Source organism: Mugil cephalus, chromosome 6 (genome assembly GCF_022458985.1).
Source record: "Mugil cephalus isolate CIBA_MC_2020 chromosome 6, CIBA_Mcephalus_1.1, whole genome shotgun sequence".
NCBI classification, from domain to species: Eukaryota; Metazoa; Chordata; class Actinopteri; order Mugiliformes; family Mugilidae; genus Mugil; species Mugil cephalus.
The window spans coordinates 9,150,283-9,176,376 of NC_061775.1; the positions used below are offsets into that span (position 1 = coordinate 9,150,283).

Genomic DNA, 26,094 nt, shown 5'->3' on the forward strand with positions numbered 1-26,094 from the left:
GTGTTGCCGTCCTGCTCACATAGCAGAGACTTACAGGATGTGCCTTTAGACAATGATGACCTGGAACATCTTGTAGATGGCTCAGCTTCAAGGAATCCAGCAACTGGTAAAAATCAAGGAGGTTTTGGTTGCTTCTCTCCTTGATCCTTGTTGCCAAAACCGACTGCATTCTGTAAATGTGACTCTCACATTACTAACAACCTTGATCCTACCTCAAGATGTGAAAGGAGATGCAGCTGCACAAAACAATCATTGTTGGAACAGTTTGTCTCTGGTACTGACCTAATCAGGAGGTGGCGTTGTTACTTTCTTTTACTAACTATTGTTTTCATCTGGCCAAGAGTGAAAAGAGAGCTCCCACACAACCTGCCGAATAACCAGAGACCCAAAGACAACAGCTGACATGCAGCGGTAAAGGCAACCACCAGGAAGGTAACAAATCCATCGCTCTCACGGAGTTGGTACATCGAGGTGCACATCAATTTAGCTTTTACTCAGGGCCCATGTTGTTACTCACCTGAATGATCTGTTGCATGAAGTGAAGAGTGGAGATTCACAAGGATTTTAGGGAGGGGACTGATAGATTTGGCTGTCGGTGGTTGTGAATCCATGCTAATCAGAATCCAGACACCTTTCCTGAGTCTCAGTGCTGCACACACACTGTTGATTTTTTGTGTTATCTTATGGCTGAGAAAGAAAAACCATTCACTTGTGGGACACACTTACATGTTGCTCAAAATGAGTTTAAGGATCTTCCATTCTACGGGGATTTTGAAGATAATTTAATTTAGCTGTATTCTTTGCTGACATGTAAGCACATTTTAATTTCATATCACTTTCCTCTATTATTAGTACTTTCAGTTCTTTACTTCTCATAGAAACCAAGAAAGCTGTTTTTAGAAATGTGATTATATAATGTCTGACCTCTTGGTTTCTTTCTTCTAGTTTTTTTTTTCTTTTTCTGTAAAGATATGGGTTTTAGGTGTTTGGAAAAATGTGTAATTGTTTTCTAACTATTTCCCAATTTGGTGTAGTCTATGCTGTGGTAAATGGATCGAATGCTTTTGTGATCAGTTATTTCTATTTTCAAAAGAGAAGAGCATGCCAGGTATCATAAGCAATAGTACAACAAGTGGTATTTCCTTCCCTTTACCCACCCCCCAGAAAAGAGACTTCCCTCCTCCCTCTGTCCCAATATGATCTTCTACGTTACACACAGTATACAGCACATACTACATCAGTCTTATCAGTGTCCTATAGGCCAAAGTTAGTACATAAAAATAGACAAAAAAGATTTCAAATACAGAAGAAGAGGAAGTCCAGATTTAAATGGGTCGAATGTTATGATGTTTTATCTTTGTATGTGATTACCTTATATATTCTGGGTTGTTGTTTTCACTTTGTTTTTCTGTGTACTGTATGTTATTGGGTTCTCCTGTATGTTGGAGCCCAGGAAGAATAGCTATTGCTCATATAATGGAGTGATGACTAATGGGGATCCTATTAAATAAACAAAGAAACAACTAAATATGCATATATCCTTTTTTTTCCATATAACCACATTCACTTCACTTCACTGTTTTACTGTTTTTAAGACTGAGTGGTGGTGTGACCATCTTATGAGCATTTTAATTCTCAAAGGGGGAGATAGTAATGTGACATTTAGTATCACACGTTTCCTTGCACCATGCTCTGCGTACAGACATGATCTGAAATGTGTTTGACCTGTGTGGAACCCTGATTTGATGATGATAAAGTACGTTGAGTTGTTGCTGTGGACATTTATATTACGTTTGTATCCATCATTGTTTCACTGCTTTGAACTATGGGTCAGATCAGGTCAGGTTGTAGCTGCTGGACGTGTTATCTCTGTAAGGGAGGTCTGGATCAGGAGGTAGTGAGGAGTGAACAATGTGACCCGGGTTGTAAAGTAAATCTGTTTTGTGAACTTGTTGCTCATTTGCCACTATCAGTGTTTTGTGCACCGTCTGTGCTGTGATTGAACACACTGAAAGACCAGAGTGTTCTGATTTCTTATTGCTCCACAGACATTTCCAAAATAACCACAAACTACATCCTCCAAAATGATCATACACTTGAGCTACCACATTTTTACACTGTTTTAAGGTAAACTGAACAGTAGAAAAATCGTGAGGCATGAGAAGATTTAGTGCAGGACTATTAAATTAGAATGTGTTTATTTTCACTAGTGTACCGACTGAACTGGCTAGTGATTGTAGAAACACATTAGTCTCTTCTTCTAACCACTTTCTAGGGTTGCATATAAATCAACCCAATTTTATTACTGAGGGGCTATAAAACTAATTATCATATCAGCATTGGGAGCAATATACTGTAATAAAAGAAAAACTAGAAACTATAAATCAACTGGACGTACATGTGGATTCAATCCAGATGGAGACATCTGAGCAAAATCAAGGACAGCGGCCACAGAAAAAAGAAACCCTTGGACCCCCCAGCCACATGGGGCAGTGTGGGTAAATATGAACACTTTCCCACCAGCGCTTTCCCTCTCTGTCCCTCCTCTCCGTTGTTTATCCGACAACATGGAGGACGAGGTTGATGTTGACATCGAGGGAGACGACTTCGAGAGCAATATCAGGCAAGTCTGGTCACTTATTCTGGGGAAAGCGGGTTTTTACTGTCAGATAATCTTGCGAGCAGCTGGACCCGGATGTTGTTTTTCAGTCCCATGCACTGCAGGACAACAGAGGCTGCACCGATTGTCAGATGGATGCTTTGAGTCTCCTCTGCAGTCCACACGTTGTTGTCTTAACGGCAGCTTGTTATCTTGCAGTTGCAGCGAGATGGACGGAGGAGGTTTAGTTCAGGAACCGCTCATACAGCCTGCGGGGAAGACCAACAGCTGGACTGTGGTATGAGTTAGTAAATCTCTGTCATTCATCTGGCTCCGGCCATGGCTGTGGCTCGCTGTGTTGACTCCTGTCTGTCTTCTGTGCAGCCCTGGGAGCTGGACAGCTCCATCAGCCCGGAGAACAGAGAGGTGATAGAGAGGATGCTGCTGGAAGAACAGTATCCTTTGACGGGACTTAAACGCACCACCACATAACTGCACACGTGAGAGAAGGACAGAAACCTCCTGTCCAGATTGTGACTGGGGTGAACACACAGTTAGGTCCATATACTGTACGTTTGGACGCGGATGTAGTCTGTTTTATTTGAGCTGTTTAGCACAATATGTTGAAGTTACAAATACAGCGTTAATTTGCACATTCAAATTGGAAGAACTGGAATAATTTAAGGTGGAGTTTCATATTTCTGCAGGGACCAAAGGTAGTTTGACACATGACTCAGTGTTATCGTTGCCACCTTTCAGAAATGAAAATAAGGGATGCTCACCCCCGGGGTGAGGCGCCTGCAGCGTTGATGTTTTCTGCAACTGTTTTTAGTAAAGGGCTGATCAAGAAAGCAATTAGTCATGCTTGACATTTACAAAAGTGCAAAGTGAGAGAACAAAAGAAAAATCTAAGTCACATCAATATTTTGTGTTACTACCCTTATCTTCAAACTAACATCAGTTCTTGTTTGTGCACTTGCACAAAGTCAGGGAGTTTGCAGGACTGGAGTCAGGTGTATGATCAACCAGTTATATCAAACACGTGTTAACGTTTCTGAATGTCACATGTAGGTTGAAATACAGTCATTAACTGAAACAGAAACTCCTGTGTAGGAGGCTTAAAACTGGGTGAGGAACAGCCAAACACAGCTGCTAATGTTGGAAGACAGCTTCATGTCACAGGAAATACACTACGGCAAGATTGAGCACAGCAACAAGACACAAGGTAGTTCTACTGCATCAGCAAGGGCTCTCCCAGACAAACATTTCAAAGCAGACTGGTGTTTCAAGATGTGCTGTTCAAGCACAAAGAAACGGGCAATGGGTTGAGGATCGTAGACACATTGTTCGGCCAAAGAAACTTTATGCAGTAGATGAAAAACACATCAAGCTTATTTCCCTTCGTAATCAGAAGATGTCCAGCAGAGCCATCAGCTCAGAACTGGCAGAAACCAGTGGGACCCTGGTTCACCCGTCTACTGTCTAGAAAAGTCTGGCCAGAAGTGGTCTTTATGGAAGAGTTGCAGCCAAAAATACCATCCCTCTGATATGGAAACAAGGTCAGCAACTCAATTATGCATGAAAACACAAGAACTAGGTTGCAGAAAAATTACAGCAGGTGCTTTGGCAGTTTGTTCACCGAGGCGTTGGAGAGCGTTACAATAATGAGTGTCTGCAGGCAACAGTGAAGCATGGTGGAGGTCCCTTCCAAGTTGTGGGCCTTCATTTCTACAAATGCAGTTGGGGAATGCTGAGAAATACAGGCAGATACTTATCTATTATGCAATGCCGTCAGGGAGACTGTCCCCAAATTAATTCCGCGGCATGACAAAGACCCCAAACACACAGCCGAGGACATTAAGGGCTATCTTCAGCGTACAGACTGCTGTCTCTTCATGTAATCACAGATCACTTAATGATGCTGAGATCAGGGCTCTGTGGGGGTCATGCCATCACTTCCAGGACTTCTTGTTCTTCTTCATGAGGAAGATCGTTGATCATACACCTGACTACAATCCTGCAAACTCCTTGACTTTTTGCAAGTGCACCAATGAGAATTGAAGTTGTTTCGAAGGCAAAGGGTAATAGCACCAAATAATAGATGAAGTATTGATTGATTTAGATTTTTCTTTTGTTTGCTCACTTTGCATGTTGTAAATTGATAAAAATATACAATCATATTTTTGAAAACATTCTTAGTTTACAGCATTTTCCCCCACACCTAACACTGTAATAATTAATGTTAAGTAATTATACTGAAGCTCTGATGATGAGTTAAATGTTTATGTAACAGCGAGGTGCGAGAAAGGACTGGTTCAGTGTTGCAAAAACACATTGTCTTTTTCTTTGTGCATAGGTGAAGTTTATTAGTTAAACTAAATTAAATTAAATTTAAGGGAATTAAATTAAACTAAAATTGAATTAAATTGAACTAAATTAAAAGGACTGTGAATCAGTCCCTTGACCAGATAAACAATGTTTCAGAACCAGAGCACTGAAGGGTGAAAAGTAGAACACAAAATAGTTGACAGAGTAGAGAACCCTGCAGATGAAGCTGTGTGCCAGTGTAGTCATGCAACATGTTTTTTTTTTGCTGCTGCATCGTTGCAGAGTTGCCGTCTGCAGCTTTAGACGAAGATGAAAGCCACCGAAACCCTGACACAGAATACACCTAGTCCCAGCAGAATGAAGTTGCACACATCCTTCGTCATACATTGACAGGATCTGTTGTTGTTTATGGTTTCAAGCCGGTCAAAGAGTTGTGGGTCTTTTTGGTGCTCTTCTTGTCAGGAAAGATGTTCCTGCAGGTATCGAGACCCTCCATTTAGATTTGGTTTGGAGAGCGCGACACTTGGCGAGAACTTTCACCGTAAGCAAGGGGACAAACAGCTGGAGCTTGTCTCTGTCTCCCCTCAGGGTGGCTTCACAGCCGGAGGCAGAGCAATCAGCTGAAGCTCTCTGGGATGCTATGCAACAAACAACCACATCACCTTGGACACTGTTTTGCCAACTACTTTTGTGCATTTGTTCATAATGCTAATTCTGTAAATTTTCTTGATTACATTGTTTATTTAATTAGATAATAATTATTTTTATTTTATTTTAAGCTGCTAGTTGAAGCTGCTGTGACGAAGTAATTTCTCTCGTGGATCATTAAAGTCTGTCTAAGTCTTAAGGAAACTGGGGAAGTTTATAAGAGTTCACAATGAATGCAAAAATAGCAATTGATTAATTTAGTTCAGTATTAAGCTTGTAATTAGTTTGTACAAATAGATGAAATTCAAGCTGGAACCGTGAAATGTTTAGCTCCTCAGTATGTGGCTCCAGCTCTCAAAATAGTTGATTGACTGATCAGCTCCAACACAGACTAGACCTTAGAGGCATAATTTCAGTGTTGCTTTTGGCACTTGTATTATTTTTCTGAACTCTTCTTTAAGATATTACCTGACGGGTACAGAGATTCCTGAGCACATTTGGCAAAGTGATGCTCCTAAAAAACCCAAAGCGAAGAAGTATGTCTTGCCCGTCTTTTAGCATCCACCACGAGTCTACTGATGCCTCATTTTGTTGACATTCGTGTTATGCTCCTGTCTGTTCAGGTCTCCCACGAAGAGCTCGGCCTCCGGCTCGTCTTCTCGCTGGTCCAAAGAGGAGAAGGATCTGTTTGAGGAAGGACTGGTGAGGTTCCCTTGTCGCTGTTGTCAGAAATGTTACCGGTGCTTGAGTTTTATGTTTTAGATACTATTGTGTAAATTGTGACTATGGTGCGTCTTTATGCAGGCTAAGTTTGGTCGAAGATGGACTAAGATTGCCAAGCTGATGGAAAGTCGTACTGTTCTCCAGGTGAAGAGTTATGCCAGACAGTATTTCAAACACAAGGTAAGACATTATATGTTATTCTTAATTCTTACCGGCCACATTTAAACTTGCTCCTTTTTGCACAAACTCTTTCATAACCAGAATACAGAATTTTTTAAGGCCTGTGAAATTAAATAAACAAGATCTTTCTTCATTCAGGCTAAATCAGAACCCAGAGCTGCAGCGCCCCCTGCAGGTCCTAGCCTACACATACAACAACCCCCTCAGTCCGCTACCAGTCTCGTGTCCACTCTGGCCAACGCTGTCCGCATAGAGAAGCTTTCAGACGATGAGGACGAGGACGTGGACATCACTGACGACCTGAGCGATGACGAAGAGGCAGATGATAAACTGCAGGCTGTGCTGAAGTCTGAGTTCTGTGGGCCAGAGGAGCAAACAAAGATTCAGACAGAAAGCCTCACAGAGGAGCAGAAAGAGTTGGCCCTGAGTGGAGTGGAGAGCTTCCAAGAGAAGAAGGACCAACCCTGCAACAGCTCGCTTTCTTCACAAAGTCCTCAACCCTCATCTTCGTTTGTTTGCTCAGAGGAATCGGGGCTAACTGGGTTAGATGAGAAAGTAACTAAGACTAGGTCTGATTTTCTGGACGGCCCTGAGACACAAGCACAGACAGACTCAAAGGAAATGACAGATGCAGATGGACACCAGAGCTCCCAGTGTGAGATTCCAGCCACGTCTGGACAACTGGAAGAAGCCAGCAGTGAAGGCATGTGTAATCTGCACTGTTTCTTTCTATATCAGGATAATATCCGCGTTGTTCTCCTTAGTGATTGTGCTTCATATTTTCTGCCTCGTAGATTCTGCTGACAAGATTGAGAATGCTCTAAATGATAAACCGAACAAAGAGCACGAGGAGGACGAGGATGAAGATGAGGAAGAAGAGGAGCTAAGGGCGCCTGAACAGGAAGTCGAGATGGACCTGGAAATCATCACTGATGATGAGAAGCAGGCAATCCCAGAGTTCTTTGAGGGACGACCGTCCAAAACCCCCGAAAGATATCTGAAGATCAGAAACTACATCCTGGATCAATGGTAAACTCCTGCACTTACTTTTAGTAACTTCCTCCACCAGGAGAAGGTTTAATTGCAGTCTTTGTCTTGTAGGCTGAAGAGCAAGCCCAAGTACCTGAACAAGACGTCAGTGCGTCCCGGTCTGAAGAGCTGTGGAGACGTCAACTGCATCGGGAGAATACACACCTACCTGGAACTCATTGGAGCCATCAACTTTAATTGTGGTAAGCCCACTGAGTCTTTAACAGATCTCATCATGGATCTTTGTTTATCCCTTTTAATGTGGGATCTCTGACCGTCTCCTCGTAGAGCAAGCTGTGTATAATCGGCCAAAGGTGGTGGACCGCTCCAAACACAGGGAGGGCAAAGACGTGCTCGAGGCCTACCAGCTCGCCCAGAGACTGCAGAGCATGGTACGTATCTATAGAACCCACAGACTCTGACACCAAACTACCAGGGTTCAGACCTCAAGCTTATTGCTGATTGGTTGTAGCGGGCCAGGAAGCGGCGCGTGCGGGACATATGGGGGAACTGGTGCGACGCTAAGGACTTGGAGGGACAGACGTACGAGGTTTGGATGCAGTTTGACATCTGCACCACTGCAATTGTGTACAACGGCAAAGTGTATATCAGCGCATGTAATCTACTGATTTCTTCTTCATCAGCACCTCAGTGCTGAGGAAATAGCCTGGAGGAGAGAGGAGATGAAGAAGCAGCCTAAACCCTGCAAGATGTCCAAATACAGAAAGTGAGCACGTCAGATTAATGCAATTTGTAACAAATTGTATGCACGGGATTACTTAAAATAATCTCATTGTGTTTACCAGGTCTATTGATCCCTTCCAGCTGATTCCCTGCAGGCCTTTTGAAGAGCAGGTACAGGTCAGTGACCACCTCTCCTATCATGTTTTTGTCCATCATGTAGCACTGGTGCCTCACCAACATGTAAGCAAGTCTCATCACTGTTAAAAATCACCATTTGCGGCTATGGCTCAGCAGGTAGAGCGGGTTGTACACAGACCGGAGCGTTAAAATCCTGGTACATGGACCAAATGTGACCAACACACTGAATACCATAACTCCAAAGCACTTTGAGTACCAATAGGTGGAAAGGCTCTGTATGAATACTAAACCATTTAACATAAGCTACGTTCACATGGGAAATTCTTCCTCAACCAATCATTCAGACTAGACATTCTAGCTACCAAGTTTCTGCTTCTCTTTGACACTTGTCATGTCACTTGATGTTTACCCCAAACAAAAAAATAATTATGGTCTGTTTATTAGTTTATTTGTTACTATTGAACATATGAATAAAAATGTATACCACTTCCCTCATTTCAAAGGCTCTTACCTGTGGTCAGGCTAGTCTGTTTGAATTGTGGTGTTAGCAGTATTTTTGTTCTGTTTGTGCTATTGCGTCCAAGTAAACATAATGATTATCATCAAATAACTTGACCTAACTACAGAAGGACTGTACTCTTCACGTGTCTTAAGTTGGTTAATGGGTAGAAACTGTTTTATGCTCTTTTCCCCAGGAGCCATTCCAGGTCATAGTTTGTGCTGAGACTCTGCTCATCATGGACCTGGTATGTTAAACAAAAGCATTTTTTCATTGTTAATTATTGCCACCACTTATATTAGAGTTCTTCTCAAAAATAATATCCACCTTTATTCTGATAACCCTAAATGAATCATGTGCTGTGATCTTGTGTTCAGCATGCCCACGTGTCCCGGGGGGAAGTCATTGGTTTACTTGGTGGGACTTTCAATGAGGAAGCAAAAGTATTAAAGGTACGTCTGGAGCAGCAGCAGCAGCAGCAGCAGCGTAAAAAAACTAGATCAAAAGATGACTTTGAATATTTCCTTAGTGACGTTTAACGTTGTGTTTAGATCTGTGCAGCAGAGCCGTGCAACAGCGTGAGCACAGGCCTGCAGTGTGAGATGGATCCGCTGTCTCAGACGCAGGCTTGTGATGTGCTGTCGTCCCTGGGCTTCAGCGTGGTGGGCTGGTACCACTCGCATCCCTCCTTCCACCCCAACCCCTCAGTACGGGACATAAACACACAGGACCAGTTTCAGGTAAAACTGAACACACGAGTTTGCTCAGGATTTTCACATGAACGCATCGTCTGACCCCTTTGTGTCTTCGTTGTCTTCCAGAGTTATTTCTCACGCGGAGGCGCCCCCTTCATTGGCATGATAGTGAGCCCGTACGACCCAGCCAACCCCTCCCCCCACTCCCAAACAACTTGCTTGTTGGTAAAAGAGAGCCAAGAGCCCTCCGGCCCCCAGAGTACGACACACACAATAAGATACGACTCAAAAACTTCAAACATTTTTGATCAAGAGGCTTTGGAATCTGGTTGACAATGTGGCTCAGTGATTTGTGTACACAGAAACACAGTTTACCCTCTGGCTGAGTCTCTGTTTGTGTTCCTCCTCAGAGCTGCCCTACAGATTCGACTTTCTGTCTTCACAAGACATCCCAGACTGGGATCAGACGATGAGGAGGGCTCAGTGGATCATCCGCAAATATGCTCAGAAACCCGGGTGAGATGCATTATTGGTGTGGCCAGTTTAAATATGGAGCCATATGCTGATCCCATCTTTTTGTGATTCGAGAACAATTTCTGGTATCTGAAGAGTTTTTTTCCTGCTGTGTTTGGTCAGGAGTGTACAGATGGACAGATTGTTCCGGAGAGACTCTCATCTTACGTGTTTGGAGAAGGTACACTGGCCCATTAGTTCTGCATATAAATAACTGATGGCTTTGTTACAAACTGATGTTTTCATTTTACCATTTTATTCTTCGCCCTACTTCACTTTAACTCCTTCCTCCAGATGCTGGCATCCCTGGCGAGGTACTTGGAACCCTTTCCAGATGAGGAAGGTGACCCCTTTCTCACCCAGATCCAGGCCCTTTTCCTGTCAGACTTTATTTCCAAGCAGCAGCCTTCAGACCAGGAGGAGGGAGAATCTATTAATATCCCGCACGAGCCTGTGGACTCAGACGATGCTGACTTTGATCAGCTGATCAGTCAGGAGAGGCGGCAGGAAGGGGACTCTGAGACAAACAGCAGCACTGTGCTACATCTGGGCTCTGTGCTGTCAACGGAACACGACTATTTACTGTGAAGATCTATAGCTCATCGTACTTGTACTATACTACATTATTTAACAAGGCAGAACACTTTTGTAAATATATGGAGGTTTTGTATCAGTTTTGCATCAGCAAGTGTCAGTGTGTTTGAGGGAGCGAGTGTATGCATGTGAGAAAATGTTTTAATTTCCACAGTTTTCTTTTAAAGATGATAATAAAAAAATCTATTTTGATATTCTGTTGTTCTTTATGTATTATTTTTGCGTGACTCTCTTGTAGGTTTTTATTTTTGCTTTAAGGGGTTGTCATATCCAACAAGTCTTACACATTGACTATGTCTTATAAGAAAAGCGGTTTCCTTTCAGTGTAAAAACAAACAAAAAAACAACATGTTAGCTTGTATAACAGATGGAAGTTCATTAAATTTGTTTTCTGATTCATACATTTTTTTTATTTTTTTGATATGAGTAATTTATTTATCTTTTTAAAGTTTTGGTGGGACGCTCTGTGTCCGGAACCTTTATCCGCAGGTTGTTTCTAGGGGGAATCATTAAAGAAGCAGGAACTTGCAACTGAACTGAAGCGGTTCACTATTTATCTCCTGAACTTTTCGCGTTGGAGGGCAGTAAAATGTTTTATGATTATGATGATGTTTTAATCCCAACATTTTAACCGAAGCAGAAGTCTTGGTTTGCCGCAGCTGGACAGTGGTAACCAAGGTTACTTGTAGCTAGCGTCCACCGGCAGCGATGACATTGACGGTTCGACATGAAACTAAGTAACTTATTCTTCTGAGACGGAACATTTCCAGGTCTCTCAGATAATAAACAGCTATTTAGTCAGTCTGTGAGTTAACCTGTAAATGAGAGAGAAATGGCTTTGCTTTGTGGTGGCCTTTTAAAAGGCGCTCGCCTCTGTTCTCTTTCTGGACACCTGATAAGGAACCTGAAGTCATACAAACAGACTGGGTGTTCTGTGAAGACGAACACGACGACGACGACGACATGCTCTGTGTCCTCTCCGCTCGGCTGTCACACAGTAACGAACTCTGTCCACTTGAGAGCGACTCCAGCCTCTTTGCTGTGTGGCAAAGGACGGACGGTGTGTGTCCAGATTTGTCCCAAAGCCTCTTTACTTCTGCCCCGTGGTCCTGTCCTGACTCAACACTTCCACACCTCAGCCCGGCTCAGGGCCGTGCCTGCCCCCCTCATATGGATGATACTCAAACCTCTGCAGAAGCTTCTGGCTATAATCCTAGGCAGGTAGGAGCCCAAGCTCTTATAATGCATTATTATGGACATAAGTTCAAAACGGTACAAAAAGTATATGTGTACAAGTCAGTCACAACATTAAAGCTACTGACAGGAGAAGTAAATAACAATGATCATCTTGTGACAATTCAGTGTCCTGCTGGGAAACATTTGGACCTGGTATTCATCTGGATGTTAAATGTGAATGTACCACTCACCCAGACCAGACCAGACCAGACCAGGGACCCCCATAGAAACACACACACATAAAAACAGTTTAGGAACAAGCCTTCAAACGTACACTCGCACTCACACACACACTGCGTTAAGGCACGATTCATTATACTCAATATATAATTAAATTATAAACACATTCCTAATAGCATTATCAGCAAGTACATTAACAATATCCTTTAGATAAGAACAGCAAATAAATGACTTTCTAAACTGTCTCCACGTTTATTTTTATTTTTAATTAACTGCTTTTAATTAACTGGTCCTAATGAACCTTTGGAATAAAGTGATTGTGGTGGTGTAAAGACAGGGCTTCTTAACTTATGCCATCATGGAGGCTTCATTTTACTATTTGATTTTGTTTTGGGTGAGAAATGCTGTTTTGTTTAGTCTTTGAGAGCTCACACTAAACTATTTGAGCATTGCTGTTGTGAGCGTGGTTTATGCACGGGTTGGTGGTTTGGTGGATCTCTCAGTTCTTAAAAAAAATGAGGCTGATGTTTCTACCGGCTTTTTATGATATATTTTAAAATAAGTTGAGGTGGGTTTTGTTTGTCACATGCAGTTATACATAGTGCAATGCACGGTGAAATGTATTCAGCAGTGTTGCGAGCTACACATGGTAAGGGGATTCAGTGGATTGATTTGACTTTGTGTGCAGGAGTATAAGGAAGTGGTGGGTTGCTCTGCCAGACAACCGCCGGCACCTCCTGCGCCAATGGGCCTGGCAGCGGCGCTGGCATCTGACGGCGGGTGCGTGCGTTGCTGTGGTGATTGTGGCCCTCCTCCTCCTAACCCACCTGGATGAGACTCCGGTGACAGGACGGACCCGCCTCCTAGTGTTCAGCAGAGAGAACTACATGGAGCTGGCAGCTCTGACCTCAGAGGCGGTGAGACGGGACGTGGGGGAACTGTAGATAGAAAAGCAATGAAAAATGGTGGAAAGTAAAAGGAGACGTGGTTAAATGGATGGAGATGGAGAAAATGTGGACGTTCCTTAAATTTTTTTTTCTTTCTCCGTTTCAGTACATGGAGGAGTTTGCGGAGCTGCTCCTTCCGGCCACTGACCCCCATCACCAGACGGTGGAGCTGTTGGTGCGCCACCTGGCACAAAGGAACAATGACATCCCCGGTGTTTCTGACTTCACCTGGACTGTTCATGTGGTGCAAAGTCCCAACACCAATGCCTTTGTCCTACCAGTGAGTAAAACGAAGACAGAACCCTCACTGTTATCATGTGTTTTGGCTCACACTTGTCTGTGTTTTTCTTTGTGTAGAACGGGGAAGTGTTTGTGTTTATGGGGATGCTGGAAGCTGTGGCAGATATTCACCAGCTCACTGTTGTCCTCGGACATGAGATGGCTCACGCTTTACTGGGACACTCTGTAAGTACATGAGCCTCAGCAGATGGTCTTTGCTGTTTTACCTCTTATTATATCGCCTGCGATGTTGTATAGTAGTAGTGTTGTATAGTTTCGACTCCCTCATACCATGAGACTGGACGCCATTGTTGTTGTAAAATAGGCAAAACTATACATAATTTATGATGTAAAGTTATTATTTACAATGAAATCTTTTTACATTAATTCAGACTGTTCCGTTTAAATACCACACCGGTACACGGTTTAGTGCGGCATTAATGGAAGCCTGTTCAGTTCCTGAGACTGATGTCGTATGCTGACATTTGAGAGGATTAAGTGATCAGTAGCAGACTTTGCCGTGCATGACGATGAGTCACCGAAAACACTTAAAGTTCAAATAATGTTCAAGAACAAAACTTTCGTCATCCACAACTACGTGGCACATAAAGTTCCAGCTGGAGGTCTTCCGGTCTCTTCCGCATATGGTTGTAAATTATGCATGTCAGCCTCCTATACACTGCATATATATATATATATACTCCTGACTAGTCACCGTCTCCGCCCCCCGGCCTGTCTCAGAAGAATAATATTAGCTCAAGGGGCGTGAGTTGCTGTGTCGTTGCATCAGCTGTTGTTAAAAGACTCGCTGACAATCACCTCCAAACAATCGCTAATCCTGTCTGCGCTGTGATGACCAAAGTCCCTTCGACCTCAGGCACTGCTGCCGCGCTTTATTAATTCTCCGCAGATGGCTGTTTTTTTTTTTTTTTTTTCTCCAGCTATAAAAGCCCACTCCCGCTCTAAAAAGTGTCTAATGAAGTTGCGGGTATTTCCAGACTTTAAACGTCCTCGGAGGAAATGCTTGAAGGAGATTTTAATTAGATGAAGGGAATGAGCATCGATGGGCTCGGTATTACCCAGTAGGTGTGCTCTATTGGATTGGCTGTTAAAGCCTCTAAATCTGTTACAGCATAAATGTTCCACTAAAATAGATGGGAACAATCGATATGTTCCAGCTGCCTCGTTCACCTCCCAGAAACTTTTTACATCTATTTTCCTCTCCCCCGTTTCATCCCTCTGTGCCCCAACCCTTCACTCTCCCTCCTTCTTTCCTTCTCTCCTCTGCCACCTTCTCCTTTTCATTCCACTCTTCCCCCTGTTCAGGCAGAGCAGGCCAGTCTGTCCCATGTCGTGGACCTCCTGTCTCTTGTTCTGCTGACGGCCATCTGGGTAATATGTCCTCGAGACAGCCTGGCAGTTCTGGGACACTGGGTACAGGAGAAACTTACGGAGGTGAGACATCACTATTCATCATTTGGAAATGTATGCAGGTACAGGCTATTAAAGAAGAACCTCCAGTGTGAAAGGGAATTTTGGGTTAAGTACATATTTGAAAAGTACAGACTTTATGTGCGACACAAGCACAGGAGTCTGGCTTTTAAACAATTTTAAACCCAGTGTCTCGCTCTGTTGTAGCTGTTGTTCAGACGCCCCTACAGTCGGAAACTGGAGTCCGAGGCCGATCAAGTCGGATTGCAGATGGCTGCTAAGGTATAAAACATTTGCTCTGAAGGTGCTTTCAGAAAAAAAGTTACTTGTTTTCACTGACATTCATCGAAATTGAATTGAAATGTCACTGATTTTCAGCCTCTATGTTGTCTATGTTAAAATAACATTTTCTTCAGCCTTTCCAAACATCACAAAAACTAAAGCTTAATTTCACCATTATCAGATTTCAAGGTTCAAATCTTTTTGAAAAACCTTTTTATTCTCTTGTTCAAAATTAAAGCATATTTATCTAATTTATCTCTGTCTTATGAAAGAACCGGCATTTTCAGAGCTTGATTGACACAAAGAACAAAAATTCCTGTGATTTTCTTGTGCCAGTTTAATTAAATAATACCAAAGGTCACTGGTGCTTTTTGATTGTCTTCCTTAACAATTAAGGACTTTTAAACCTTCTATCTTTTTAAGGTTGTTGCACTCTTCCCTACATGTAGCGGTGGCTCAAACCTTGAGCTCTTGCTGCAGGACAATAGGGGGCACTGTTGTCAAGCCAAACTAAGCTCACGTTAGTAGCCAGTAAGGATTTTCATCTGGGCTCAGGACAGAGGGATGCCACGTTGCATGCGTACGTGCGTGTGTGTGTGTCTTTTCCCGTGTCTGTGAAGTGTGTGTATGTCCTTCCCAGGCGTGCGCAGATGTGCGAGCTGCCCCGGTATTCTGGCAGCAAATGGAAATCAGAGATCAACTGACAGGAGAGCCCACAATCCCTGAGTGGCTATCCACACACCCATCACACAGGAACAGATTCACTCAGCTGGACCGTCTTATACCAGAGGTACAGACACACCACAACGATCACTTGCTCGATGCATTCCCCCATATTGTGTAGTTTCTATTCGTGTGCGTTTGTAAAGTAAAAGATTAAACTAAAATGTTGAGTCAACTTGAGTCTGTTGTTTAGGAGAAATAGTTCAGCTTCAGGTGCTGTTGGATGGAATCTTAATGTAAGTAATGAAGCGTCTGGAGAGATGTATATCCACCTGCAGACATAGAGAGGAGGGCAGAGAGGAAGGAGAGATTTGGGGCGTGGGTTAGGGAGACAGAAAAAAAAATATTTTGCTCTCCCAGAGCCTGGATGCCTGCTTAACTAAATATCTCGCCGGCTTGTAGACCTGGAAGAAAACAGTCCCGCATTAGCAGCTCAGTCTCACAGGTTCACACACTGTGCTTGAAACAGTGGTTGAGGCAATCAATGGTTTCTTAAGGCAAGAAGGAAATCAACACGCAGTTAAGAGACCGGCTTCTGTGGGAAGTGGCCACGGTCCTTCCAGCATTCGTGTGCGCGTCTGAGCCACGGAAAGAGAGAGCGGTTCATATTACATCCGGGCAGCAGTGAATTTAACCTTGAGTGTCGCTTGGACTGTTTCTACACTGTCAGATGCCCCGAGCGCAGAAGACGGAACAGATGGGTAAACCACTAATTGACAATCAGGTGCCTGTGTCGTTGAGTGCGCGCCTGTCCGACGCGTGTGCACGTGTATCGCATCGCATCCCCGCGTGGTAGATTGACCTCTAGCAGCAGGCCTTGTCGAGGCCGGGCCGTAGCCGCGGGCAGTGAAAGCGATGAACACTGTTGTTTGGGGATCAATCAGCCCGTGTGTGTGTGTGTGTGTGTGTGTGTGTGAACGCTGAGAAAACTCTCTGATTTCCAGTATCCGTTTCGAACTAGCGCAGATGAGCCAGTTAACAGCTGAGCTCATGCAGGTGAAAGCGGCGCATAATGTGATGTTTTTAACCTTGCGAGGGGTGACAGCCTCGAGCTACTTAACCCGACTCTTCTGGGCGCTCTCCACCTCCACGAGTGCGCTCATCATCCTTAAGCAAAGCGCATTAAAGTCCACCGGTAGCATGAGAGCAGGAGCCTGTTGAGTGGGAAGCCGAGTGCGCGCGTGTGCGCAGTCTTGTAGGTGATTCTAAGCGAGAGATTAATGAGTTGGGGAGTGTGCGTGGGTGTGTAAGACAATGTAGAGAGAATGGATTTAGCTGCTGGGATGCGATTGTGGTTAGTTTCTACCAGCTCTGTTTGTCTGAAATATAGAGAAGTTGCCATCTGTAATATGTTTACTCATATTTTAGGCAAGCGTCTGCCATGACTCAATTATTGTTATATTGGTCTCCTACGTTGGTCAAGACATACAATATATCTCTGCCACTGCAGGTTGTTAGCTTGAGTAGCCTTACACACCGATCAGGCATAACATAATGACCACCTTCCTAATATTGTGTAGGTCTCCATTGTGCCTCCAAAACAGTTGCGACTTATCAGAGAATGAACGTGGGCCTTCTGGAGGTGTCCTGTGGTGTCTGATAACAGGATGTTGTATTGAGAGTTGGATCATCCCACAGATACTTCATCAGTTTGGGATTAAGTGAATTTGGAGGCCAGGTCAACACCTTGTGTTGTTCATGTTTTTTGAGTTGTTACTAAACCATTTTTGTGTCCCTGTGTCAGACTGCATCCTGCTGGGGATGGCTGCTGCCATCAAGGAGTGTCATTGTTATGGGGTGGGGGTGCCTGGTACATGTCTAAGTAACGTCCACATGAATGCCGGGTCCAAAAGTTTCCCAGCAGAACAATGAATTGTTACAAGATGGTTTCAATGTTATTTACTTCTCCTGCCAGTGGTCATAATGTGTTGGCTGATCGGTACTGTGTACTGTGTTTATCTGCAGTAGCAGCTTTTAGTGTGTAAAATGCATTTGCAGTATTCAGTTGGTGTTTTTGCAGCAGTTCAGTGAGTGAGAGTGTAGGGGTTGGTGAATGTAGTCCCATCAGAGTCAACTTTTTAAATCAACACTCATGGTCTCGGGGAGTGAGTGCATTAGTATATTCTCTAAAATATACATTTTCCCCGCCCATTCTTGATAAAACATTGAAATATGCTAAGCGGAATTTACAAGCTAGCATGTTTGAGATGTTTTGCCTCCAGCTAAGCTCCGCCCCTCAAAATATGTCACACTACTTACAGTATGTGAAGGGGGTCTATATGATCCTTCTGTGTCTGCACTATTGACTTTGGTGTTTGTTCGCATTAGTTTGTCTTTTTCAAAAACATGCTGAATCATCTGAAAGGCCATCAAGGGTCCAACTAGTGGCATCAAAATCTAGTGTCATAGACGCTCAGTGATAGCTCAACACTAGTAAACAGCCAACAGTGAGAAACGACCATTAAGTTTCAGGTTAGTCGAAGTATCCACAGCTGCATGATGGAGGGACTATTACAGGAGTTTTCACTTTTATTGTGTTGTAAGAATATCGTCTTTCTCAAAAATACTTGAATATTTTGACCATGTAAACGTAGCCACTGCTTTTGCTCTGTCTAAAGCGAGCTAATTTCTTAGCTTTAGGGAGTCCTTGGCTACCTGACGGGCTGAAAGTGAGCTGCTCTTGAGAACACATGATGAAATAAAATGCGCAAGTATGATATGTTACATGAAGTCAGATGCTATAATGATAAAAAATTAGATTTTTATGTGAGTTTAAATTGGATTAGTAAATGTGTGGGTGTTTGACGTTAGCCTCCGCAGCCGATAGCACCATCTGGATATACTTAAGACTACCACCAGGTACTAACTCATAAAATATGCAACTGATTGATGTAAAGCTTTTTATTATATAATTAAGGTATTTAGTTTTAAAATTTGTTGAATGATAATACTTTCTTCCGTCCTTTGCTGTCTCCACCAGGCTCTGGAGTTGAGGGATAACTGCGTCTGCCCCACTCTGCCTGACACCGACCCCCGTGCCGTCTTCTCCAAGAGCGTCCGTGTGCTGCTGGAAAACGCCAAAGACCAGGGGAGAGAAGGGCAAGAGAGGGCGCGTAAGCCACACCTGCCCCACAGCCCTGCCTCCTTCCCCGCGGGACTGCCCGCAGCACTGCTCGCTCAAACTCCACATCCTCTTTCCTCAAATGTGGAGCGGTTAAGTGCGGGCCCGGCTCCGGTTGTGGCTTCAGAGACGGTCGTGGCGGCGTCTGAAGCCGCAGCTCTGCAGGGGAAGGAACCCGGCGCATAGTGAAAAGCACCAGCTGATCGCAGCGTTAAATCTTCTCGAGCTTCCTTTGACAGACGTGACTGACAGAGACTCCTATTGGTTGATCTGTGCGAAGGGTGAAGGGCGCGTGAAGAGAAGTGACTGGAATGATAAAAGTGAAAAGCCAGGAAAAATAAAGAGAGAATAGTATTCACGCCATATCAGTAAGATAACCCTGAACGAGGAAATACCGATTTTATTAGTAAAGCTTCCATGCATTAGTAGATTAATATGTGCATTATTCATTGACACATGGCAGCGGTAACGACGGTAAGCACTTCTGTGTGCACGTCGGAGGCTGTGTCCATGGAAGGCAGAGGACATCTACATTCTCATTACGACTACTGCATTCTCATGCAACACACACGCACACGCAGCACTTTATGCATTTTCTAGCCTGAGGGACTTATTGGTGTAAATTTATGCCGGGTTGTTTGCAGCTTTTTAAAACAGAGACTTCTGCACAAGAATGCCAATATCAAGCGTCAAGCTTCGAGAAATCTTTCATGGGATTTCGCAAAAATCTTGTTTAACAAGGCGAGTGGACTGAGAAAACATTCGCGTTTACAGCAACAGCCTGCAGGAGCAGTCACACAGTGGAGAGGGGAGGGCAGTTACGGTTCAGATCTTGGTAATCTTTCATGTGTGCGCTGAAATAAAATAATACACTTCATTACACTGTGAAATCCAAATGCTGCGACTGTAGCGTTGCGCCGTGGATGAATTGTTTTATTTGTATCATGCTTTTTAGGCGCCGAGCCTCCATCAGCTTGCGAAACAGCAATCAAGAGGCTGCTGTGGGAGCTTTGTTGTACCGCAGACAGGGTAGTTCTGTATTAGAGTAAGTGGCCAGTGATGGGTTTCGTGCAAAAGAGCGAAATGAAAAGCAAATGGAGTATTGTGGTTTTTTTTTTTTTTTAGCATTAGTATCTCAGGAGAAACATGTTTGCAGGGGATGAGGGAAAAAAAATAAAAGGTTGAGAGGGAAAATTCGTTTCATTCGTTTGAGCTTTTTTTTTTTTCATCGCGAGATGCGTGAATTTTACGGACGGGTGAACAGATGGATCGTGAACAGAAATCATCTGCCTGCACAGCAAATCAGACGTTCTCGTCGTCACACCAGACACTTAGACAGTAGGAATATACGAATACACTGTTAGCGGTGATGTACTGATGTCGGATTCCAGGGTGATGTTCTCGTACCAGAAGAAAATTACACCAGGCCAGACATAAGCAAATTGAATTCCAATCAGTCGGCGCCAGTGAACACAACACCAGAGTAAGCGTATTGAAAAAGAGTATGAGCATTTTTACCACGAGAGTAAAGTAAAACTGAAGCATGATAAAATGTTTCTCTCCCTGATCCTGGCAATTTGACCCTTTTCCACGTGTTTGTTTGGGATGTAAACCTCGCTGTCATTGTAACGGAGGCTTCCTGTTTCGCGGACACATTGCTTCACGCTGAAGCAGCTGGGCACAGCTTCCTCGCCACTCAGAGAAATTGGAACATGAGCAGTCAACAGATGACACACTCACACCCAGAGGTAATTGTAATGAGCGTGATACAATACACACACGGCGCTGAGTAATTGTAGCCTAGTGCTGGAGTCTAAACAATACTGCGACAGAGGGCTTAATCAAGCACAACAAAGAGGCAGCAGTCAGATGGATAGAAAGGACAGAAATAGTAAGCAGACAAAGGTGCAACCACGGAGACTGACGGGAGAAAAGAACAGATTTGATTTCAAGTGTGTGAAAGAGAATCGTTCTGGTGTGATTCATATAGAAATTAGATGTTCAGTTTTTAACAGGCTGCGGCCCAAATGCCGGGGAACCTAATCTACGTGGTTTCTCTGTGTTCACTTCTGGAGCCTTGGGCAGACAAGATCCGCTCCAGGAAGTATGTTAAGAATCAAATGTCTACTTCAAGTCTTCAAGACTGTTTCGTGTTTGTGTATTCTTCCGCCCACCAGAGACATCAGACCGCTTCTGAGCGCTCCCAACAAACCGCTCACAGGTATTTTTGAGGTATTGACGAGCGGAGGAGCCTTGAACAAGTAGAAGGGGGATCAGCGAAGGCAGCGCACCCACACCAGACGAGGCGCCGCGTCTGAGAGACGGCAAACCCGAGATGCTGTTCCCACAACAAAAACACTCCCAGAGAGAGTCGGGGGGCCCTGTGAAAGCGCAACCCGCCGCATCTGCTGTGTAGGTGGCTGAACGGTGTCCCAGACTGCAGTCTGAGCGCCCTCTGACCTCCCCGCGGAGGGTTGTTCTGAGTGGCTCATCCAACGTTCCCTTTCTCAGAGCTGCCCCGACACACACACACACACACACACACACACACACACACACACACACATGCAGCAGCCGGCGGTGGTGCGCAGAGGGACCACGGTGATGGAGAAGCCTGTGCATGTGTGCGGTTGTGGTAGAAGTTGCCGTGTCCTTCCGCTGCGCATTAATTATACATGTGGCATGTGGGTGTCTGATTGAAATGAATATTTTACTGCTTTTAATCACTGCCATTGCCAGAGTGATGGAGCATCTGGCTGTGTTACCTGGGTAATTCAAGACGCCGTCTCACGCGCGCACACGTGCCAGTCTCAGAGGTTGTGTCTGCAGGATGAGACAGAAGTACTCCAGGGGTTTACTAATGAGTCAAAATTAGATTTGGAATGTTTTGAAGCAATGGGGAAGTAAACACTCCTCATTCTTTTAGCTGCCGCCTAACTCTGATTAGCAAAAGCTTTTTCAGGCAGACCAGGAGACAACCAGGAGGCCTCCTTTAGGTCATATGACTTGTGGGGTTTATAATGCCAATAAGTGCGTGTAGTTAAGTCTGACAGCATATTCTAAAATCTAAATAACTGTACTTTCAACTTTGAATTGCAACGAGAAATTGCGGTGCTCTGGAGGAAATGATTACTCTCCCGACTGTGAGCTTTTTCTTTTGTGCGTTTCACTGCTTAGTTTCAAATTGACACTTCCTGTTCCTTTCACCTAATGTACCTGGCACTCAAATTTTATTTTTAGAAAATAGGGCAAAACCGCGGTGCTGGGGAAGGCTGGGGTTCTTCGTCTCTGATGCAGCCTTGTGTCATTTAAGTAGGTTGATGACAGTAGTCCCCGTTTCTCCCGTATTTAACCACCGTCTGGCGCAGCTTTGACGAGCCTAAAGCCTGATGAGGGCCCGCATTGGTCACACAGCACAGCTGGAGAATGAGCTGCCCCACCCCTTCAGGATGCTACCTAGATAAAGGTCCTGAGAATATTCTCCGAAAGTGAGCAGAGATTTTTTTTTTTGTTGTTTTTTCTTGAACAGTTTGATGGTACAAGTGCATTTTTCAGACAAATTAGAAGCAATTAACTTTGTTTGAAACCTCTCTGTGTCTCAGCAGCACACAACGCAGCCAACAAATAATCACAAACAAGCTGCAACTATTACATTTCTCCTGTACCTGCTGTTGTATCGTGCTAGCACAGACGAGCAATAGTCCATCATTTCCTTAACATTAAAAATCCTCCGGACTAATGCAGCAATAGGTAATAAAATTAGCAATTATTGTCAGCCACTGTCACAGCTGCGTAAGCTCAGAGGGCGAGCTGGTGTCATACTGTAATGCCTATCTAGCTACCTTAACCTACTTTTGTGGTTTTTCTCTTGGCATAACTCCCATTTATCCTTTTTTTTCCAAAAAAAAAAAAAACTTCCATTGTGATCTATAATATTCTCTCGTGCTTTTCTCTTTTGCCATGAAACCTTACAGAGCCCATTACGCCACTTCAAGTTAGAATAACGATGTAATAAATGCAAATGTCTATAAAATAACGTATTGAGAACAAAGGCCCTACCATTTCTACATCTATAAAATTGAAGATTGAGTAATTACAAATCATGTGGCCAATTAAAATTAAAATAAAAAGTTTTAGTCTCTTGTATAATATCCTGCTTAGAGTCCACAGTGATAAATCAACAGCCTTGCAATTCTTGGCCTTGGAAAAAGCAACTTGACCAAACCATCCCAACTCACATTATACATAAGTTACCAGTGAGCTGGAGATGTTGTTTTTTGTTATTTTTTTGTAGTTTACTTATTTAATTTGATAGGAGTCGGCAAAGGGGGGCAGGTTCCTCTTTCTAGTTAAAAATTGCAAATCATCTTTTAAGAAGGGGCCCTTTTTTGTCATGGACTTTGGGCCCTGGTTTTCCTGCCAACGGAGCGTCTGTGTGAACAGCAGTGACATGGGGTCATCTAGGCCATCTGGGTATTCTCTTTCAGCACACAATACCGGCCCCCCTCTAATGGCTCCTCGTGTCCTCTCGTCTGTCTTATCAACTTGATCTGTGCTCGTGTGTGCGTGCGTGCGCGCGCGTGTGCGTTTATGGCTGAACTGGTAGAGGTTTTATAGTGTGGCTGCTCTGATGCTATTAGAGATTAGGATGTTAACACAGTCCCTCATCTGACTGCATCGATCCCAGCCCTCGCAGTGGAATCGCATTAATACTAACAACGTCAGGTACCTGCTTTGTACCCCCCTCTCTTTTTACATCTGCTTCTCTGTCAGTGTTGATTTAAATTTGAATAACCGGCTTTCTTCCCGGCCTTTCAAGAAGGAGAAGGTGCAGTTTAATGAAGGGAAGGAACATTGCGGAAGCCGAGGGGGAGTCGGAGATGTGGAGATGAGATGAGGTGAAATTGTTTAAATCAGTCTTCCTCAGCTGCTTTGACACTAGTTGCTTTCGGTGTTTGGGTGCATACGTCAAGTCACAACTCGGGGCAGGCTTATTAAGATGCTGTTCTACGCGTTCTTTTTATGGGTCTATGGGAAAAAAATGAACAGCATGAAACAGTATGGTTTACTGAAGGACAGCAAATTAAGTTTAAAAATGTGTTGTGAGTTCAGACTGCCACAGATCCTTTTTATTTACTGATACTGCATGCTGTTTTTTTTTTTTGGTTCGACTGGTTCCGACCCCTGTCAGAACATTTGGTGGCCATCAAGTGAGAAATGCTCGGTGCACTGGTGTGACCCTCCTCCCCAAAAAACCCCAGCGCATCCTGTTTTTACCATCCATGTGTCTGTCAGTGCAGTAGTGCATTATATTCTTCGTCTCACCTCCTGTGTGATCCCTGTGTATCCATCAGAAAGACATGGGAGAGTGGAATTCAGACCAAAACACTGTCAGTCACTGTCAGTTAAATTCAATAAACTGTGACAAGCTTGGATGTGTATTTAGACCTCAAGTAAGGTACAACTGGTAAGCATATCTTCAGCGCTGCTGCTACAAGTTTTGATTTTTTAATTCATCTTTAATTCTGTGCTCAACTCTCAGATGCACCGCTGCACCATTTCCAGGACATTCCTGTCACTTCAACATTTCATTGTGCAACTTAAAATATCTTCCTACAAGTGTCAAGGTCGGTAGGTTGTGTTGTAGGACCCAGGTGCAGGACAGCACGAGGTGAGGCAGGAGTTCAACAAAAAAGCATTTAATAACGAAATCAACTCGAGGTGCTGCAGTGAAGTCAGGTAATCCAAACGGGAAGAGAAAATGAACATGGGGGACAAACATCGAGACAGGATGACAAGACTGTAGCATGACGACAAGAACATAGGAGGCTGATGAAAACATGATGGCGAACAAAGGGAAAGGCAGGGCTATATGTATTCATATCTATGGGGCTATACACACAGGTGGGCAGGAGGGATGACTAGACACAGGTAAAAACAATCAGTGAAGCACACAAGAAGAAAAACCAATAAAAAACAAAAAGTAACCAATAAAACAATAAGAGGGGGGAAACAAGGAGAAACGACAGGAAACCAAGGAGGAACTTTACAAAATAAAACAGGAAACGCAAAAAATGTTCACAGGAAAGGACCATAACAGTATGACAGCTCCCAGAGAATTGGATCATAGTTTTATGTTAAAACTGTTTTGTTCATGCTGAAATGTTTCAAATGTTTGAGATTGTTTGCGGCCTTACACATCCACACAGGTGTTTTAAATTAATCTGATTACACCAAGTCAAATTGAAGTTCTGGTTGAGCTTGGCCTTATAACTGAGGTCAATTTACGCAGTGTACCAAGACTAAGGTCCTCTCGAAATTGGCTATGATCATCTCATATTGTCATAATGCGAAACAATTGAACGGAAAGTACAACCAGAACCCACGGACACCGCTTAGCTCCGAGTTTAGCAAGCTAACCACCTGCTAGGAGTATGGTAACATTTTACCAACAGGACGACGCTGTTTTGGGATTATAAACCTTTAAAAACCTTTACCAAAGCCTACGACAAAATTACAAAATATTATGTCGCCATCCACTTACGCCATTTCGGGAAAATGTCACACAACTAAGGTGAAGTGAAGTCGGACATTGGGAACGCAGCTACTTAGCAAGGTAAGCATGTGAGCACTGTTAAAATGAGCAGCACATATATTGTTTAAATTAAGTACCTTTAGATGACATTTAGATAAAATATTTTGGTAATTTTTTTCCGGGAAGATTCTACAGAGCATATTTTCTGTTTTTGTAGTTTTCATTTATAAAGCCTAACATGCTAAAAAATTTTAGCATTTAGCAAAAATAGACGTATTTTGTGAAGCTAAGCATGCTATACTGTTATTTACAAAGTTATACATCCTAAAACATACTCCAAGTAGTTATTTACAAAGCTAAATGTGCTAAAATACTCTAAAACTTTATGAATTTATGAAGCCAACTTGCTAAGACATAGTAAAAATGCTAAAACATGCCACGTGCTAAGTAACTATGTATATAATTATGTATAAAGCTACCACATAATAAAACTAAATTAATTGAGAAAAAAAGAGCTAAACCAAAGTTGTTACAAGACAGTTTTTTGGCTCAAATGTTTCGGCTAAAACCTGCTATAATATAGTTGGCAGGTTTATTAGCATAGCAAGACACAATTCAGGTTAAATGCCACAAGTTTTGTTTGTTTGGCTACAACATGCTATAAGTTGCATAAGGTTAAAGTTAACGTGTTGCTGTAGTATCCATTCATTTCAGTTTCTTCAGAAGTCTG

General features: G+C 43.4%; 2 protein-coding genes across 3 annotated transcripts; both read left to right on the top strand.

The window, feature by feature from the left end:
- Positions 1 to 2,504: 2,504 nt before the first annotated feature.
- Positions 2,505 to 10,822, top strand: mysm1 (Myb-like, SWIRM and MPN domains 1). Its single transcript, XM_047588350.1, has 20 exons — positions 2,505 to 2,623; positions 2,819 to 2,897; positions 2,984 to 3,054; positions 6,037 to 6,111; positions 6,199 to 6,277; positions 6,380 to 6,478; positions 6,617 to 7,181; positions 7,273 to 7,507; positions 7,580 to 7,710; positions 7,796 to 7,899; positions 7,980 to 8,057; positions 8,152 to 8,234; positions 8,314 to 8,368; positions 9,025 to 9,075; positions 9,206 to 9,280; positions 9,380 to 9,568; positions 9,650 to 9,782; positions 9,934 to 10,039; positions 10,160 to 10,217; positions 10,331 to 10,822. The coding sequence occupies exons 1-20, from the start codon at positions 2,505 to 2,507 to the stop codon at positions 10,622 to 10,624; spliced, it is 2,679 nt and encodes an 892-aa protein (XP_047444306.1). The 3' UTR covers positions 10,625 to 10,822.
- A 157-nt stretch (positions 10,823 to 10,979) lies between these two features.
- oma1 (OMA1 zinc metallopeptidase) lies at positions 10,980 to 20,018 on the top strand. 2 transcript variants are annotated; one of them, XR_007113001.1, is made up of 9 exons: positions 10,980 to 11,851; positions 12,735 to 12,963; positions 13,100 to 13,273; positions 13,351 to 13,458; positions 14,599 to 14,727; positions 14,911 to 14,985; positions 15,626 to 15,775; positions 18,689 to 19,070; positions 19,111 to 20,018. XR_007113001.1 is itself a non-coding variant. In XM_047588351.1 (8 exons), the coding sequence occupies exons 1-8, from the start codon at positions 11,463 to 11,465 to the stop codon at positions 19,013 to 19,015; spliced, it is 1,581 nt and encodes a 526-aa protein (XP_047444307.1). In that variant the 5' UTR covers positions 10,981 to 11,462; the 3' UTR covers positions 19,016 to 20,018. The 2 variants fall into 2 exon arrangements, 1 of the variants encoding a protein (XP_047444307.1); XM_047588351.1 differs by having other exon boundaries at positions 10,981 to 11,851; positions 18,689 to 20,018.
- Positions 20,019 to 26,094: the final 6,076 nt, after the last annotated feature.

Coding starts and splice junctions, on each gene's coding strand:
- mysm1 (XM_047588350.1), top strand. CDS start 2,505: ATGAACACTTTCCCACCAGCGCTTTCCCTCTCTGTCCCTCCTCTCCGT. Junction 7,182..7,272: donor GGAAGAAGCCAGCAGTGAAG/GCATGTGTAATC, acceptor TCTGCCTCGTAG/ATTCTGCTGACAAGATTGAG. Junction 10,218..10,330: donor ATCTTACGTGTTTGGAGAAG/GTACACTGGCCC, acceptor TCCTTCCTCCAG/ATGCTGGCATCCCTGGCGAG.
- oma1 (XM_047588351.1), top strand. CDS start 11,463: ATGGCTTTGCTTTGTGGTGGCCTTTTAAAAGGCGCTCGCCTCTGTTCT. Junction 12,964..13,099: donor CAGCTCTGACCTCAGAGGCG/GTGAGACGGGAC, acceptor TCTCCGTTTCAG/TACATGGAGGAGTTTGCGGA. Junction 13,459..14,598: donor ACGCTTTACTGGGACACTCT/GTAAGTACATGA, acceptor CCCCCTGTTCAG/GCAGAGCAGGCCAGTCTGTC.